The sequence below is a fragment of the Nerophis lumbriciformis genome, linkage group LG01 (assembly GCF_033978685.3).
Source record: "Nerophis lumbriciformis linkage group LG01, RoL_Nlum_v2.1, whole genome shotgun sequence".
Taxonomy (NCBI): Eukaryota; Metazoa; Chordata; class Actinopteri; order Syngnathiformes; family Syngnathidae; genus Nerophis; species Nerophis lumbriciformis.
In genome coordinates, this window is record NC_084548.2 from 44,538,032 (window position 1) to 44,557,572 (window position 19,541).

The following is a 19,541-nucleotide window of genomic DNA, read 5'->3' on the forward strand; positions in this document are numbered from 1 at the left end:
GCTAAGAAGGCGCAAGGTCATTAAGACATTTGAAAACTAATAATATAACTTTAAAATCGACCCTGAAGTGGACGGGGAGCCAATGCAGCAACTTTAAAACTGGTGTAAAACTGGTCTTTGTCAGCACGCATGCAGCTGAGTTTTAGCAGCAACTCGCTTATTTTACTTTCATTATTTGTAGTCTTATGCAGTTTTGTCCCTGCGTGTTTCCACTTTTTACACAAGGTGTCAAGAAATGTTAATGCACTTTGAATAATAATAATAGAGGCAATTTTCATTCAACCCTCAGGGAACAATGGCCAACTTTTTGCCTTAATTTTGGCCATCATTTTTGTCGTTACTCTATTATTACTAAAGAGTTTACTAGAGAGTTTTTTCATGTTGAATTTTAAAATTCCAGTGTCCAAATAATTTACAGGTGTAGCAGTTAAATCCACAAAACCCCAAATAATTTAAAAGTCCATCATTCAAAGGGCATAAAAACATTTTGGATTATTATTTATTTTTACTTTCTTTTCTCAAATATCTCAATCAACTTTGGCCAAAAATAAAGATACCAAAGTGTAATGATTTTTGTTTAATTTGAACCTAGCAGGCCTTTTGATCAAATGATGTCACAGTTGTCAAATTAAATTAGCATAAAACAAGTTATTTTAGTCATTTAAATGTGTGACATTATCTGATCAAATGTGTCAAATACGGTAATTGTAGAAATAATATTTTTGTTTAGGACTGAAGTGTATTAATAAATTTAAATTAAAAAAAAAAAAGAATCCAAAATGTTTCACGCCTTTCAAAAACGTAAGTACTTTTTTGTCCTGATAAGCGTTGAAGATAACTAACATTAACCAAAAAAGTGAATAAAATGCTTTTTAAGACAAGGCCTCTTGTTATAGATATTCATATGCTTGAGAGAGATAGCGGTCAGAAGACAATTATCTGTGTCTCAACAACCAACTTTTCTTACTTACTGATAGTTGTTTTTGTGTATTTGGAATCTGCATAAGTTCCGAAAATTTGAAATCAAACAATAGTGACATGGCAGAGATATTTATAAAACAATCTTGCCTACCTTCATACTTCCTCCAAACGAGCCGTTTGGAATTTGTCCAATTTGTCATCAGTGGATACCTCCATATATGGTAGCGATTTACCCAAAGATCTTTGTGCGAGTCCGACATTGTAGTCAATAAGTTCCTTCTTTTTTTCTATACTCTTGTTGTGGGGCAGACTGGCTCGTACATTGATTGATTGATTGAAACTTTTATTTGTAGATTGCACAGTACAGTACAGTACATATTCCGTACAATTGACCACTAAATGGTAACACCCCAATAAGTTTTTCAACTTGTTTAGTTTAAGTCGGGGTCCACGTTAATCAATTCATGGTAAATGCACATGCACATGCATCCTCCGCTGTTGCCATTTCTAATTCAAAATAGCGCATGGTTTTAACTTTTGTCTGTCAGTAGACTCCATATGGAAGCGCTAAAAACTACAACATGGCTAACAGGGAGATAACACCGTAAAAGTGGAGGCACGTAAATAAGACTGCCCACAAAACGGCACATTCTGAAGAGACATTCAGAAAGCGGCTTGAGGCCAGTCTGTAAAACATAATCTATGCCAAATTTTAACCAAAGAACCACCATTACATGCTATGTAGACTACAAGGATGTATTTTAAATGTAGAAAAAAAACATAATATGACCCCTTTAAAGAAATACTTCCAAATTATTTATTTTGTCAGAGTTACACATTCTCAAAAATTGCCTTGTTATGCAAATTACAAATGTCCACTACAGAGGACGCTAGTTCTCAGGAAGTTACACATTTTGACCATCTTGCTCGTCAGTTATTTGTTTGAGTGCCCGCTTGTTAGAATGGACCTAATGAAATGTACTCCCTCTTGATAGGGTTTAATCTCTGCATGTATTTTCTTCTTTCTGTGCTTTGATAAGATTTTTCTTAAACAATTGTCAATATACATCTGTGGTCTTAGCAAGGGCTGAGGACGCTACAGGATCTGGCTCCGGAGATGCGCCTAGCTATGGCATGCGACCTGGAAGAAGAGGAGGGTGTGGATGGAGAGATGACAGGCGATGAGATATTCTACAGTGAGCACGCAGCCTCGGCCACCACCACGCCTGCAAGCACACCCATGCCGCCCCTAGAAGTGCTGATACAGCAAACCGCTGTAGTTGTTGAACCAGACACCAAAGAGATGGTAATCACTGAGCAGGTGACAGGTCTACAGGATGCCCAGAGACCTGGATCAGAGCTGGCAGGAGTGAGCGTTGTCACAGAGCAGCCAGTGCGATCAAGAGCCCCGCTCACCAGGTTTGGTTCTTTCTCTTTTCTCATTTACACATGCTGCTAACTTCTAGAGTAACTCATGCGTATTTACTTGTTAACAGGGCAGATTGCATCAGCAACCTACCTCCCCCTCCTCCTCCGGACACTCCAGTCGGATCTGAGTTCACAGCTCCTGAGGCAACTACACTGAGAGTGGCTGAGCAGTTTTATAGCAACGAAGGAGATGCTGAAAGACCTGCATCAGTAGACCGGTAAGGAACAAGAAGCGTTTAAATAGGGAATATTGTCACAATCGGCTGGAGTCGAAGCAAGGGTTTGTGCTCCCCAGGATGCGGTAGGACAGGCAGGAAAACAGTGTGCAGGTAAGAGCAGTCTTAATCCTCCAAGAAGTCAAAAAGTAAATGTGCCGCTGGAAGCACACAAAAAGCTCAAGGCTAACCAGGGCATTGTTTATCAAATTGCTCAACAGCAAACAAAACAACGAACTAACATACCACAAAATAACTTGTCGCGTAAAGCGATCAATGCGACCACGCTGAGTGCACAGTGCTATGGGTATACAAAAGAGGCATGAATAAGGCGGCAGCAGGTGGGACCACTAATCATAAAAAAGAAACAGGTGTGGATAACGCTCAAAGCTCCTAGCAACAGGAAACGTAACCAAGGGAGGCGTATCAGCATTGGCAACATGAATAACACAAAACATAAATCATAGACATGATCTGTTGTGACAGACCATGACAGATATTCAACCAAATTGTTTTGGTAACTACATTTCCATAAAGTTAAAGACTGAAGGGCCGGACTTCTCCATTCACTATTATTCCTATTTTGTATATTCCAAAGAACCAGCGACCTCTACAGTAGACATTTGATTTTAATCTATTTATTTATCTATTTATCAGAGTTACAGATGCACTCTGCTATTTTTAAGGACCGTTACATTACATTTTGTAAAGTTAATGTTATTCATATCTCTGCATTAGGGTTATACAGTATACCAGTACTAATAAAGTACCACGGTACTGATGAATAAAAACGATATTTCGCTGCCGTTGAAAAATACCGGTACTTTTTTTCTTCATTTGCATGCTGCCGTGCGGCGGTGACGTACCGAGCCGAGGTGCATGATGTTGGCTGTGTCAACACGCACACACAAACAGAACGGAGAGCACATACAAGAAACAGTGTGGAGAGGAATAACTGAATTTTGTAACAAGTTCCTACAATGTGAAGTGAAGTGAAGTGAATTACATTTATATAGCGCTTTTTCTCAAGTGACTCAAAGCGCTTTACATTGTGAAACCCAATATCTAAATTACATTTAAACCAGCGTGGTTGGCACTGGGAGCAGGTGGGTAAAGTGTCTTGCCCAAGGACACAACGGCAGTGACTAGGATGGCGGAAGCGGGGATCGAACCTGCAACCCTCAAGTTGCTGGCACGGCCGCTCTACCAACCGAGCTATACCGCCCCAATATGATGATAATAATGTGTGATTTATCTTTAACAATGTGTGTTTTACCAGCTCCATTTCTTATCTGTGTACTTTTAGCCTTATTTATTGATTGATTGAAACTTTTATTTGTAGATTGCACAGTACAGTACATACAGTATTCCGTACAATTGACCACTAAATGGCAACACCTGAATAAGTTTTTCAACTTGTTTAAGTCGGGGTCCACTTAAATCGATTCCTGGTACAGATATATACTATCATCATAATACAGTCATCACACAAGTTAATCAGCAGAGTATATACATTGAATTATTTACATTATTTACAATCTGGGGTGTGGGATGTGGAGGGGGGGAGGTTAGGTTTGGTTGATATCAGCACTTCAGTCATCAACAATTGCATCATCAGAGAAATGGACATTGAAACAGTGTAGGTTTGACTTGGTAGGATATGTACAGCAAGTAGTGGACATAGAGAGAGAGATCAGAAAGCATAAAAATAAGTATCTACATTTGATTATTTACATTTGATTAATTACAATCCGGAGAGGAGGGATTTGGAAGGGGGTGGGTGTTAGTTTAGGGTTGAAGTTGCCTGGAGGTGTTTGTTTAGTGCGGTTTTGAAGGAGGATTGAGATGCCCCTTCTTTTACACCTGTTGGGAGTGCATTCCATATTGATGTGGCATAGAAGGAGAATGAGTTAAGACCTTTGTTAGATCCTAATCTGGGTTTAACGTGGTTAGTGGAGCTCCCCCTGGTGTTGTGGTTATGGCGGTCATTTCCATTATGGAAGTAGTTTGACATATACTTCGGTATCAAGGAGGTGTAGCGGATTTTATAGACTAGGCTCTGTGCAAGTTGTTTTACTCTGTCCTCAACCCTGAGCCAGCCCACTTTGGAGAAGTGGGTAGGAGTGAGGTGTGATCTGGGCTGGAGGTCTATAAGTAATCTGACTTACTATCGTTTTTAGCATTTACTAATGATCTTATTTCTCTTAAAGCCAGATCAAGAGTGGCAAACATAAATCATGAAGCATTTAATATAATGTCAGTAAAGCTTTCTATTCTATTCTAACCTAATCCTAGATTATGGTAGGCTATATGTAATTTATACACTTATAAATTGTTCTTTCAGTGTAATGAGAAAAGCCCAATATGTTTAATGCCTTTTAATTTTAATTTTAACCTCTTAAAATTTTTATTTGAGTGCAATAGGAAACTTGTGTGTTAAAATGAAGCCAATATGACTTTTTTTGTGGTCCCCCTCATTTGGAAAAGTATCAAAGTATAGAAATACATGTTTTTAACCTTTTCTATTTATTAATAAAATGCAATATTCAGCTTGCTAAACATTCTACAGTTACAGACTATCAATCAGAACAGATAGAGAATATACACTTGATTTCAATCTGCCATGAAACATTAATTTACATTACTAAACATCTTTGTTAAAGCATGATCGTAATGTAAGATAATTTTTCATTGTTTTAGCGGTTAGACCAAATGTGATACATAGCGCTATTATTGTGAAGCCGGAAGTGTGTGATTGTTATGAGAAGTGTTTTGACATGTTTTGACGAAAGTCTCAGATAAATGTGACTCTAGACTTCCTCTCTCTCGTCTTTTTGATCTACTGAGTTTTTATTCTATTTTACTAAAACAGTTCGAGTGACAATCTACATTTTATTTTATTAATGCACTCAACTGTAATGTAAAAACGGACGTAAAGCTCCTCCTCTTTACAAGCGGCAAAGGCGCCAACAGGCGTTCGCTCCAATGATGTCGTCTCATGGTGATTGAAAATAAAATAGTATTGTCCTGTCAGAAGAGCGACTTGTCATGGCTTTGGATATGAGGTTTCCATAATGTCCCCCTTTCTTTGTGCATGTATGCTCGCTATTTTCGAGCTTGTGGCTCAACAGTAACTGGACGCCATTACACTTCCCCACACTACGGAACAGACCAAGGGTCAAAAAAGATTTAGGACACAGGTGTGTTAATCCCGCATTAAAAAAATGATCAACGTTAAAAGAACTTATAGTTAACGCGTTGTTATCAGGTTAACTTTGACCGCCCTAATATATCTAGATTAATCACGCAATTTATGTTGACCATACATGCTCCTTTACCTTAACTGCGGATTGTTGCTTGAAAGGCAATGTGGGTTGTTATACGGTCAAAGATCAGGTCAATGGATACGTCAGTGCAAAGATGAGTGAGAAGACTTCGACTCCCAGGCAAATTATATTTAAAAATAAACCCCATCTGGACTTGAGATAATTGCCGCACATTCAAGTAAAACATGTTTATAATGTTCCTATATGACATTCTGACAATAAAATTGGATTTCTATTCTAATATTGAGGACTTGTTTAAGTTAATTGAAATTATGCATGCAAGTGATATCCTGTGATTAATCTGAATTTCTTTCTGAGCTGCCACCTTATCGTGGTAGAGGAGTTTTTGTCCCAATGACCCTAGGAGCTATGTTGTCCGGAGGCTTCTATGCCCCCTGGTAGGGTCTCCCAAGACAGGTCCTAGGTGAGGGACCAAACAAAGAGCAGCTTGAAGACCTTTATGAAGAAGTAAAACAAGGACTCAGATTTCCCTCGCCCGGATGCAGATCTCCGGGGCCCCCCTCTGGAGCCGGCCTTTGGTGGCCGGACCTGTCTACATGGGGCCCGGCCGGGCACTGCCCGAATAGGCAACATGGGTCCCCCCTCCAATGGGCTCACCACTCATAGGAGGGAACATAGAGATCGGGTGCAGTGTGAGCCGGGCCCTTGGCGGTCCGATCCTCGGCTACATAAGCTAGCTCTTGAGACGTGGAACGTCACTTCGCTGCAGGGGAAGGAGCCTGAGCTGGTGCGCGATAGGGGCTGGACTCTCTTCCACGCTGACGTTGCCCGCAGTGAAGAGGCGAGTACTTTAGAGTTCAACCCAGTAGACAAGAGCATAGCTTCCTTCCGCTTTCGGGTGGGTGGACGGGTCCTGACTGTTGTTTGTGTTTACGCACCAAACAGCAGCTCCGAGAACCCGCCCTTTTTGGATTCCCTCGAGGGAGTACTGGAGAATTCTCCCTCAGGTGATTCCCTCGTTCTGCTGGGTGACTTCAACGCTCATGTTTGCAATGACAGTGAGACCTGGAAAGGGCGTGATAGGGAGGAATGGCTGCCCGGATCTGAACCCGAGTGTTGTTTTGTTATTGGACTTTTGTTCTTGTCACAGATTGTCCATAACAAACACCATGTTAAAACATAAGGGTGTCCATATGTGCAGCGGACAGGTACCGACAGTCCAAGCGATGTGCGGCTTTGGTGGTTGTAGAGGCAAAAACCCGGACATGGGAGAAATTCAGGGAAGCAATGGAAAATGACTTCCGGACGACTTCAAAGTGATTCCGAACCACCGTGCTTTGTGCTTTGTCAACACCGTGTATGGTGAGGATGGTGTGCTGCTGACCTCGACTCAGGACGTTGTGGATCGGTGGAGGGAATATTTTGAAGACCTCCTCAATCCCACCTACACGTCTTTCTAAAAGGAAGAAGTGCCCGGGAATCTGTGGTGGGCTCTCCTATTTCTGGGGCTGAGGTTGCCGAGGTAGTTTAAAAGCTCCTTGGTGGCAAGGCCCCTGGGGTGGATGAGATCCGTCTGGAGTTCCTTAAGGTTCTGGATGCTGTTGGGCTGTCTTGGTTGACAAGACTCTGAAACATTGCGTGGACATCGGGGGCAGTACCTCTGGATTGGCAGACCGGGGTGGTGGTTCCTATCTTTAAGAAGGGGAACCGGAGGGTATGTTCCAACTGTTGTGGGATCACACTTCTCAGCCTTCCCGGTAAGGTCCATTCAGGTGTACTGGAGAGGAGGCCACGCCGAATAGTCAAACCTCGGATTTAGGAGGAGTAGTGTTGATTTCGCTTTGGTTGTGGAACTGTGGACCAGCACTATACTCTCGGCAGGGTCCTTCAGGTGGAATGGGAGTTAGCTCAACCAGTCTAAATGTGCTTTGTGGACTTGGAGAAGGCATTCGACCGTGTCCCTTGGGAAGTCCTGTGGGGAGTGCTCAGAGAGTATTGGGTATCGGACTGTCTGATTGTGGCGGTCCGCTCCCTGTATGATCGGTGTCAGACCTTGATAATAAGTCGGACCCATTCTTAGTGAGGGTTGGACTCCGCCAGGGCTGCTCCTCCACATCAAGAGGAGCCAGATGAGGTGGATTAGGCATCTGGTCAGGATGCCACCCTGATGTCTCCCTGGGGAGGTGCTTAGGGCAAGTTTGACCGGTAGGAGGCCACGGGGAAGACCCAGGACATCTTGGGAAGACACTGTCTCCCGGCTGGCCTGGGAACGCCTCGGGATCCTCCAGGAAGAGCTGGACGAAGTGGCTGGGGAGAGGGAAGTCTGGGCTTCTCTGCTTAGGATGCTGCCCCGCTACCCGACCTCAGATAAGCAGAAGAAGATGGATGGATAGATGATTTATCTAAATTCAAAAGTGTGATTAATCTGATTTTACAAACCCCGTTTCCATATGAGTTGGGAAATTGTGTTAGATGTAAATATAAACGGAATACAATGATTTGCAAATCCTTTTCAACCCATATTCAATTGAATGCACTACAAAGACAAGACTCTCACAATATTATGTCAGACCCACTCGACATCCATTGCTTTCGGTCTCCCCTAGAGGGGGGGGGTTACCCACATATGCGGTCCTCTCCAAGGTTTCTCATAGTCATTCACATCGACGTCCCACTGGGGTGAGTTTTTCCTTGCCCGTATGTGGGCTTTGTACCGAGGATGTCGTTGTGGCTTGTGCAGCCCTTTGAGACACTTGTGATTTAGGGCTATATAAATAAAGATTGATTGATTGATTGATATTTGATGTTCAAACTCATAAACTTTATTTATTTTTTTTTGCAAATAATAATTAACTTAGAATTTCATGGCTGCAACACGTGCCAAAGTAGTTGGGAAAGGGCATGTTCACCACTGTGTTACATGGCCTTTCCTTTTAACAACACTCAGTAAACGTTTGGGAACTGAGGAGACACATTTTTTAAGCTTCTCAGGTGGAATTATTTCCCATTCTTGCTTGATGTACAGCTTAAGTTGTTCAACAGTCCGGGGGTCTCCGTTGTGGTATTTTAGGCTTCATAATGCGCCACACATTTTCAATGGGAGACAGGTCTGGAGTACAGGCAGGCCAGTCTAGTACCCGCACTCTTTTACTATGAAGCCACGTTGATGTAACACGTGGCTTGGCATTGTCTTGCTGAAATAAGCAGGGGCGTCCATGGTAGCGTTGCTTGGATGGCAACATATGTTGCTCCAAAACCTGTATGTACTTTTCAGCTATAATGGCGCCTTCACAGATGTGTAAGTTACCCATGTCTTGGGCACTAATACACCCCCATACCATCACAGATGCTGGCTTTTCAACTTTGCGCCTATAACAATCCGGATGGTTCTTTTCCTCTTTGGTCCGGAGGACACGACGTCCACAGTTTCCAAAAACAATTTGAAATGTGGACTCGTCAGACCACAGAACACTTTTCCACTTTGTATCAGTCCATCTTAGATGAGCTCAGGCCCAGCAAAGCCGACGCCGTTTCTGGGTGTTGTTAATAAACGGTTTTCGCCTTGCATAGGAGAGTTTTAACTTGCACTTACAGATGTAGCGACCAACTGTAGTTGCTGACAGTGGGTTTCTGAAGTGTTCCTGAGCCCAGGTGGTGATATCCTTTACACACTGATGTCGCTTGTTGATACAGTACAGCCTGAGGGATTGAAGGTCACAGGCTTAGCTGCTTACGTGCAGGGATTTCTCCAGATTCTCTGAACCCTTTGTTGATATTACGGACCGTAATTGAATGCACTACACTAATGGTGAAATCCCTAAATTCCTTGCAATAGCTGGTTGAGAAAGGTTTTTCTTAAACTGTTCAACAATTTGCTCATGCATTTGTTGACAAAGTGGTGACCCTCGCCCCATCCTTGTTTGTGAATGACTGAGCATTTCATGGAATCTACTTTTATACCCAATCATGGCACCCACCTGTTCCCAATTTGCCTGTTCACCTGTGGGATGTTCCAAATAAGTGTTTGATGAGCATTCCTCAACTTTATCAGTATTTATTGCCACCTTTCCCAACTTCTTTGTCACGTGTTGCTGGCATCAAATTCTAAAGTTAATGATTATTTGCAAAAAAAAATGTTTTATTAGTTTGAACATCAAATATGTTGTCTTTGTAGCATATTCAATTGAATATGGGTTGAAAATTATTTGCAAATCATTGTATTCCGTTTATATTTACATCTAACACAATTTCCCAACTCATATGGAAACGGGGTTTGTAAAAAAATATCCTTTGACAGCACTAATTAATGCATATTGTTTTCTTGTAGGTATGCGTATCCTGAGGCCACCTCTCCTTTACCACCTGAGCCTGAGTACAACAGCCAGAACCTTGAACAAGCCAACATCAATGGTGGAATGTCATGTGAACCTCACAATGCCAATGGCTTCGGTAATGGTTATAATGGAACCACTACCACAAGTGGAGGAAGTGTTGCTGGGAGCCCCTACCCGACAAACGAATACAATGGCAACGGATACTCGGCATACCATGAAAACGGGAGCGTCATGAGCACAAATGACAACGGCCGTGCTGTGAGTAGAAGTTCCACAGGGAATGGCTACAATGGAAACGAGAGCAGTGGTGCACAGTTTGTTAGGAGGAGGCTCCTTCCTTCCATACCGAAAGGTAAATCATTATTGTTTTCTACTTTAGTGAGGTAGTTTTACTGCATGTCATAACAACATTATATTAACATCATTATCAGGTTTTTAAAAACATAGAAGATATACAGGATGCGAGCAAACAAACTTGCACTTGCAACTAGGGATGTCCCGATCCGATATTTGGATCGGATCGGCTGCCGATATTTGCCAAAAATTGCGTATCGGCAAGACATGGGAAAATGCCGATCCAGATCCAGTTTTAAAAAAAACTCCGGTCCGTGTTTTCCAACGCACCTATTTAAATAATACATTCCACTTTTCTGCTGCTCTGTAATTTCCGTTCCGCATTTTCCAGCACACCTTCAACACATCCACAATTCTCACGCAGTTGCTTTTAGCTGCTGGCATTACACGACAGGCTCTTCTCACACTTTCCTGTGTCTCCCTCTCACAGACAGCGAGCGCACCTTCTTACACACGTCACATACTGTCACGTCATACGTCACATACTGTCACGTCATACGTCACATACGTATACGTCCTCTCCCAGCAGAGAGCGAGGTAGCGGCATGGCTAACGTTAGCTGTGATGCTAGCGCAGCCGCTAAGGTGCGCGCTTGCTCAAGCGTCCTCTGCGCACGGCAAATCTATGCCACGCACAAAATCAAATAAAAAAATAAGCGCATAACAATTTTCGACACACGGACACGACAGAGACAACAGTTTTCGTCATCATTGTTCAAATATTGTGACGTCTGTCGAGACGCTTATTTCCATTCGGTGCCACACGTCCAGACCATCAAAATGCAAGGCAAAAATTTCCACATTAACACCGTATGAAAAAATTAGTGATTTTTTTAGTTGTGATTTCCTTCTCTGCATGAAAGTTTAAAAGTAGCATATATTAATGCAGTATGAAGAAGAATGTTTTAATGTAGACATGCAAGCCTTGAAAGAACATTTTGAAAATCAAGACTACCGGTACATTTCCTGCAAATGGGTGCATTTCTACCCTATATTTTAACTTTAGATTTATTCTCATATCAAACTCTTTTGGCTGTCTTTTTGACACTTACATCAGGCGCCCCCCTCCACACCCTGGATTATAAATAATGTAAGTAATTCAATGTGATTATCTTGTGTGATGACTGTATTATGATGATAGTATATATCTGATAGTATATATCTGTATCATGAATCAATTTAAGTGGACCCCGACTTAAACAAGTTAAAAAACTTATTCGGGTGTTACCATTTAGTGGTCAATTGTACGGAATATGTACTTCACTGTGCAACCTACTAATAAAAGTCTCAATCAATCAATCAAAACACATAGAATCATCATACTGCTGTGATTATATGCATCAAGTGTTCATTCAAGGCTAAGGCAAAATATCCACGTATATATCGTGTATCGCAATATGGCCTTAAAATATAGCAATATTTAAAAAAGGCCATATCGCCCAGCCCTAGTTCAATGATGCCATTTCTGTTTGTCATGTATAATTTTGTCTATTTTGTGTTTATCCTTGAATAAACAGGTCAGTTTCTTGTTACCAACCATTGTGTATTATTCAAACTCCCCTAATTCAGCTGGCTAGTTGTTATCAAGAGTACTAAAACCCTTTTCAACATGATTCTGACAACTAAGTAGGCTAAATAACTTTAAACTTTAATACATGCTCGGATAGGCCAGTATCGGTCAGTATCGATATCGGTCAGTATCGGTATCGGATCGGAAATGCAAAAACAATATCGGTATCGGATCGGAAGTGCAAAAACCTGGATCGGGACATCCCTACTTGCAACATCTTTTCTTTATTGGCACTGTATTATAATTACACAACAAACACTGAATACATCTAAATGATTGAAAGTGTAAGTGTAAGAAAGTTTTAATCATCTTTTGGTAAGCATGAGATGGCCCAAACTCATAAGGACAGTGTTGTTGCATGGAAAAGCTAGCAGACAACTTGCAAACTGGGAAACGTTGCACAGCTGACAGCAGTGTAAATGTATGAGGGGCCGTTAGGGACATTATTCAGAATGACCTCTTACATACACTACTGAAATGCTCTCACATAAACAACTGGAATATTTTTCTCACACACCCACTACTGAAACACTCTTATACACTCTGTGTATAAGAGTGTTTCAGTACTGTGTATAAGAGTGTTTCAGTAGTGGGTGTGTGAGAGAAAAAGATTTCAGTTGTTTATGTGAGAGCATTTCAGTAGTGTGTATACGAGTGTTCTGTGTATAAGAGTGTTTCAGTAGTGTGTGTGTGAGAGAAAAAGATTTCAGTTGTTTATGTGAGAGCATTTCAGTAGTATGTATACGAGTGTTTCAGTAGTGTGTGTGAGAGAAAAACATTTCAGTTGTTTGTGTGAGAGCATTTCAGTAGTGTATGTAAGAGGTAATTTTGAATAATGTTCCTAATGGCCCCTCATATAAATGAACTTGCACTACAGACATTACCTGAAATCAGAGGAGGTTCTGGTCTGAACTAACGCAAAAACTCCCTGAGCATTTAGTGGAGCATATGTGAGCAACATCAGACGTGCACACTGTGATCATACTAGCATCACACCTGTCTCAAACATGACATCTTAACAATTGAAATGTCTTATTATTACAATCAAATAGCAGCAGTCATTTCCATGAGATTATTTTCTAATATAAGTGATTTGGCCCACTTATAGTTTATACTTGGTGTTGAAATTGTCCGACTTTTTGTTTGGCCTTAAACGCATCAGTGAGTGAGTGAGTGAGTGAGTGAGTGAGTGAGTGAGTGAGCGAGTGAGCGTGTGAGTGTGAGTGAGTGTGAGTGTGAGTGTGAGTGTGAGTGTGAGTGTGTGTGTGTGTGTGTGTGTGTGTGTGTGTGTGTGTGTGTGTGTGTGTGTGTGTGTGTGTGTGTGCTGGCGCAAGTGAGAGCGAGCGGCTGCTGTTGATATGACAGATGACAAAGTTGGTTTTGGCCTGGTTTGTACGGCAGACAATGACCAGTTTTGCTAAAAATAAGGTTTTTTTTTACCAATGTTTTTGGTGTGGTTATGACCTGCAATAAACACTTTTGCTCAATAAAATGATCCATGGACCTCCTGTTCTCCTTAAAGTGATGACAAACATTGTTTTATCTGTTGGCCGCATATTGTCACCTGTCACTCACAGCTGCATTGCAAAATCCTACAGAATAAATTGTTATGTGTTTATTTTCTTTAGAGTTCGGATTGGGTGAGATTTTTTGTGCGGCATTGATTTGCTGTGCACAGAGGATGCATGAACAGTGGGGAAATGCGCTGGCGGGCACCTTTGAGGGAACGTGCATGGTCTTTACCTTAGGAAGCATAATGATAATAGTGAATAATGACAGGTTATATTACTATTTATTTCAACTCATATTCCTGCATATTTATATTGAATTTGTCTGCACTTTGTTGTAAAAAACAAAAACAAAAAAACACTAAATTATTTTTAAGGGAGCTTTAGATCCAAAACAGATCCGCTCATAAAAGTGTCATTAGTCGGCAATCCTTTTTCTTTTACTTTCAATGCTTGAAATCTTTTAAAAAACTTCAAATATATTTATTGATATGAATGTTATATTATTTTCAAGTTTTTTTTTCTGTTTTATGGCCTTTTCGGAAAATGCAAAATATGCAAAATTTTTTTGAAATAAGTTGCAAAGTCGAATATTTGAAGTCGGGTAATTATAGTCGTGAATAGGTCAATGATTCATGACAACAATGATTTTGATACTTTTGACTAGTAGACAGAAAAATATTATTTTTAAGGTTCCTACTGAGCTTGAATGGAAAAAAAGCAGGCAGGACTTGGTTGTGTTTATTAAGTTCACACAAGTCTTATATGTTAAGTATAATTTCCCAAGATCAGGTTTTAATTTAATTTTAGTGAAAGCCCCGCGACCCCGAAGGGAATAAGCGGTAGAAAATGGATGGATGGATGAAAGTTTAACTTTAATTTACCCTCATTAAATCTATGAGAATTATGCTCATGGGTTTGCGTGTGCCATCTTGTTAAGAGGCGCAATTACTTCCAAACAATATTTTCTTGTTTTTCAATCGGCACGGATGAGATTGATTCGGTTTTCTTGGAAAAAGCATAGTAATAAACCAGCATTACAGTCTAGTAAAAAATAGCAGTTATAGTGGGAGTCAATGGGGCCGAAAGGGTTTTTAAGAGACAGTGTGTATATTTTATATTCATATCCTTTTCTAACAATCTTGCAATCAAAAACACGATGCAATTTTACAAAAGAAATCACGAAAAAATTGTGGAAAACACCCCTCGTCAAAATTTCTGATGCTCAAAGTCATAGAGAAGTCTTAAGCGCAAAATATATGCCTAAAGTGGTGAAGCTGTAGTTTAATTTGAACTAAATTTTATAGACCATTTAGTTAAGAAACACAATCATTATGAATTAAGTTTATTTATTTTAGCACAACATAATTATACGTAAATGTATGGCTCATCATTTCCTTTAAGTCCCTTCTTATGCAGTATATTTGGTTTGTACTTATGTTTCAAATCAACCTGATCTAAGCCTAAGGTTTATATGTTAAATAAATGATCATCTTTGATTAACACATGGTGTTGTATCATTTGACAATGATGTATGCTGTAAGAAGGTTAGATATAATTATTGAATACGACAAAAATCAAGGGTAAGATTACTAATTCAGTGTTAATATTTGAGTGGGCACTGGACCCCTCTGTAGTGGAAAAGTTTGACCCCAAGGTCAAAAAGGTTTATAAATCCTGATTCAGCCCACAACCCTGTATTCTCTAGTCATACTATTACTTACTCATTTAGGTCGCAAGCCCACCTTTAACTTCCAGTGTCTGAGGCCACAGAGCAGTGGGGATGACATTCCCATCCCAGGAAACTATCGAGGCAACACATCCCCATCCAGATCTCGCCTCCAGGTAAAAAGACGGACCGCATTCCTTATCAGACTCCCTCACTGCCTCGTTTCACTGGTCTCTGTCTGCTTTGTTAGACTCACCACAACTTGGACTCCAGGCCCAGCAGTGTGTCCTCAGTGTCGTCCGTCTCTTGGGCCAACACAAGGGCAGCCGGCAACACACCAGGTCCTGGATTGATCACCCCCTCAGCACGCAGGGGCAAGCTGATCTACACGCCTATGATCCTGGTGGATGAGGCCACAAAGACCAGCCAGCCGCTGTGGAGCGACGGCTCGGCCAGTCTTCCTGCGGGAAGTCATCCCGGCTGGTACTCTGGTCAGAACAGGACCGCCAGCTTGAGGGTTCCACCGGCCAACCAGGGCTTTGTGAACAAAGGCAGTGCTGACAGTCTGGTGGAGTCGGTGAGTGTCAATTAATAGCACAGGTGGTTTTAGGGTTTATGTGGGGGGGGAAACTAGAAGGCCACAGACCACCTCTTAGGTAGGTTACGTACTCTTATTCACTGTTTATTAATTAAAAAAAAAGTGTGTGATTAATTTAATTATTCATATAACTTTACAACTGAAATTAAATTTTAACCATTTTGAAAATCAGCGGCGTTGAAGAGGGGAATTGTTTTCTGCCATTTGAATATGTAATTAATACAAAAATATTAAGTCGTAAATGTTAATATAAAATTATCATAGCTGTAAAAGTTCAATAATAAGGTTTCTTCAACCAAATTAAGAATATCTAAGACTACGTACACCCCCTATCAAAAATCTAAAATGGTTTGTTCCACCGGATAGCAGTAAACTCAAATAATTGATTTCAATTAACATAGACGTCATCAAAGTTGACCTTTAAGCATTCACACACAGCACCAACATTTTGGAACAAGGAGAACTGATAGAAGAAATCTATTTGTGGCAGCATAAGAGAAAGTTGTTAAAAAGTTTCACTTTTGCATGCATTGTCCATAAATGTGGTGCGTTCAAAGACCCTCGATTACAATTCGAAACAGAGGCCTCACTAGTTTTTAAAGACAGGGGGAAACTTAACTCCCAGAAGTTGCACTAATAATAGGATAATCATAAAAATAAGGTTTTTTTATGGTTCACATTATTCACTGATGATGATCCTGCACATGAATCAGATAATCTTTTCTTTACGCTTTGACGTAAAGGGAAACTTTACATTTTTATGATCATATTTAAGTGAAGAATGTCAGGTTATATGATTATTTGAATTCATACTCTTGCCACTTTATACTCAATTTGTTGGCTTTTTTTAATGTAAAAAACAAAACAAAACAGAATTTGGTGCTACGTCCTTGTACTGTAGAATATGCAACGACATTGGTTGGTACATGGGATTATTTTTCCTGGTCAGGTCTCATGATTTCAAGGCCACTTGTTGCTAGGCAGACTTCATCAGGCCTAAGCCAATTAAAAACAATTACACTATGTCAGCCACACCCACAAGACTTTCTGAATTGCAAACTAGGGACTGATGATGCTGTGCCCTTGAACAGAGAGCTGTCTGGAAATGAGCTGTAAAGATTATGACACACACATATATTATGCTTATATCACTACTCTGCATTAATTATAATATATTAGAAAGAAAACTGTATGTAACTATAAAAGCTTGCTGTAAGTCACTTTTCTACTGCCTCTTTTCCTTCCTAATGTCAGATCCTGATCTCTGAGGGTCTGGGAATCTACGCCAAGGACCCAAAGTTTGTGAATTTTGCGAAGCGGGAAATTGCCGACGCTTGTCATATGAGCTTGGACGAGATAGAGAGCGCCGCCGCCGACCTGATCGCTCGTGGAGCCGGACAGTCGATGTCTCACTTTGAGGACGAGCTGGCCGACGAAATGAACTGTGTGATTTCTTACTGACACTTGGAAAAACTGGAATACCTGCGAAAATATGAGACATATATTCATTTTTTGTCTATTGGCTGTTGCCACAAACATTCAGGGATTTAAGTGTGTGAACCCAACAAAGACTTTTATGCACATTATGCTGTGTTTTTATTTTATTATAATTACTGTGCACCTTTTTGCAATGGACTCTCATTTTGTACTGTACTTGAATGGCCACTTTCCACACTGTTATGTGCAATTTAAAAGGAAACTGCACTTTTTGGGGTGAATATTTCCTATCATTCACAGTCCTTATGTAAGACAAGCACACCTATGTTTTTCTTTGTTTAATGCATTTTAACTATAGTTAATAAATGTGAGCAGAAATTTGCTTACAATAGGAGTCGTTGCCTATAAAGCCCTTATAAATACATCCATACACCTCCATCAATGTTGTATATACAAAATGTAAGTATATATGTAATAAAGTAACAGGCACATTCATAATAGCATGTCATATTTATGTATTTTGCTCATTTTAAGCATACGGTGGCGCATTCGTTTTATAGAAGCGTCACAATGTTCGCGTTTTCCTTCAACTACAACAATGTGTACAACTCATGCAGCCTTCATGGGAGCCAACAAACATAATAAAACATCTCTTACTTTACAATGTCTGCTCTCACTGGGATACCGACTGATGACATGTTATATTCCTAAAGGAAGAATGACTTGTAATCTTGGCGAAGGGTTAAAAAAGGGTGGGTGCAAACCAGCGTTTTCCGCGTGTCTTTCTTATCATCTTCAGGCCAAAAATGGCTGTCAACGTGTACCAACTTCTCAGTTTATGTCCACGTCATTTTACTTTTGAGGTGAGAGGCATGATTTATAATAAAGATTTAACTTTCACGAGTTACGAGGTGGGAAACCAGCTGATGTCAATACAGCTGCATAAGGAAGTTGCCTCTCTGATCAATGCGCCACTAAGAGTATAGGTTCTTAAAGGCCTACTGAAATGCAATTTTCTTATTTAAACGGGGATAGCAGGTCCATTCTATGTGTCATACTTAATCATTTCGCGATATTGCCATATTTTTGCTGAAAGGATTTAGTAGAGAACATCGACGATAAAGTTCGCAACTTTTGGTCGCTGATAAAAAAGCCTTGCCTCTACCGGAAGTAGCAGACAATATGCGCGTGACGTCACAGGTTGTGGAGCACCTCACATCTACACATTGTTTACAATCATGGCCACCAGCAGCGAGAGCGATTCGGACCGATAAAGCGACGATTTCCCCATTAATTTGAACGAGGATGAACGATTTGTGGATGAGGAAAGTGAGAGTGAAGGACTAGAGGGCAGTGGGAGCGATTCAGATAGGGAAGATGCTGTGAGAGGTGGGTGGAACCTGATATTCAGCTGGGAATGACTAAAACAGTAAATAAACACAAGACATATATATACTCTATTAGCCACAACACAACCAGGCTTATATTTAATATGCCACAAATTAATCCCGCATAACAAACACCTCCCCCCTCCCGTCCATATAACCCGCCAATACAACTCAAACACCTGCACAACACACTCAATCCCACAGCCAAAGTACCGTTCACCTCCCCAAAGTTCATACAGCACATATATTTCCCCAAAGTCCCCAAAGTTACGTACGTGACATGCACATAGCGGCACGCACGTACGGGCAAGCGATCCAATGTTTGGAAGCCGCAGCTGCATGTGTACTCACGGTACCGCGTCTGCGCATCCAACTCAAAGTCCTCCTGGTAAGAGTCTCTGTTGTCCCAGTTCTCCACAGGCCAATGGTAAAGCTTGACTGTCATCTTACGGGAATGTAAACAATGAAACACCGGCTGCGTTTGTGTTGCTGCAGCCGCCCGCAATACACCGCTTCCCACCTACAGCTTTCTTCTTTGCTGTCTCCATTGTTCATTGAACAAATTGCAAAAGATTCATCAACACAGATGTCCAGAATACTGTGGAATTTTGCGATGAAAACAGACGACTTAATAGCTGGCCACCATGCTGTCCCAAAATGTCCTCTACAATCCGTGACGCCACGTGCTGCGTCATCATACCGAGACGTTTTCAGCAGGATATTTCGCGCAAAATTTAAAATTGCACTTTAGTAAGCTAACCCGGCCGTATTGGCATGTGTTGCAATGTTAAGATTTCATCATTGATATATAAACTATCAGACTGCATGGTCGG

At 40.8% G+C, this 19,541-nt stretch overlaps 1 protein-coding gene across 1 annotated transcript in view; it reads left to right on the forward strand.

Annotated features, from left to right (window-relative positions):
* Positions 1-18,630, forward strand: part of LOC133621299 (voltage-dependent L-type calcium channel subunit alpha-1D-like) — a 51,492-nt gene extending 32,862 nt beyond the window's left edge. The window contains exons 42-47 of the mRNA XM_061983331.2: positions 2,003-2,340; positions 2,418-2,567; positions 10,179-10,537; positions 15,349-15,461; positions 15,536-15,862; positions 17,138-18,630. Of these exons, the coding sequence (XP_061839315.2) occupies positions 2,003-2,340; positions 2,418-2,567; positions 10,179-10,537; positions 15,349-15,461; positions 15,536-15,862; positions 17,138-17,344 (1,494 nt within the window). The 3' untranslated portion in view covers positions 17,345-18,630. The remainder of the gene's footprint in view (positions 1-2,002; positions 2,341-2,417; positions 2,568-10,178; positions 10,538-15,348; positions 15,462-15,535; positions 15,863-17,137) is intronic.
* Positions 18,631-19,541: the final 911 nt, after the last annotated feature.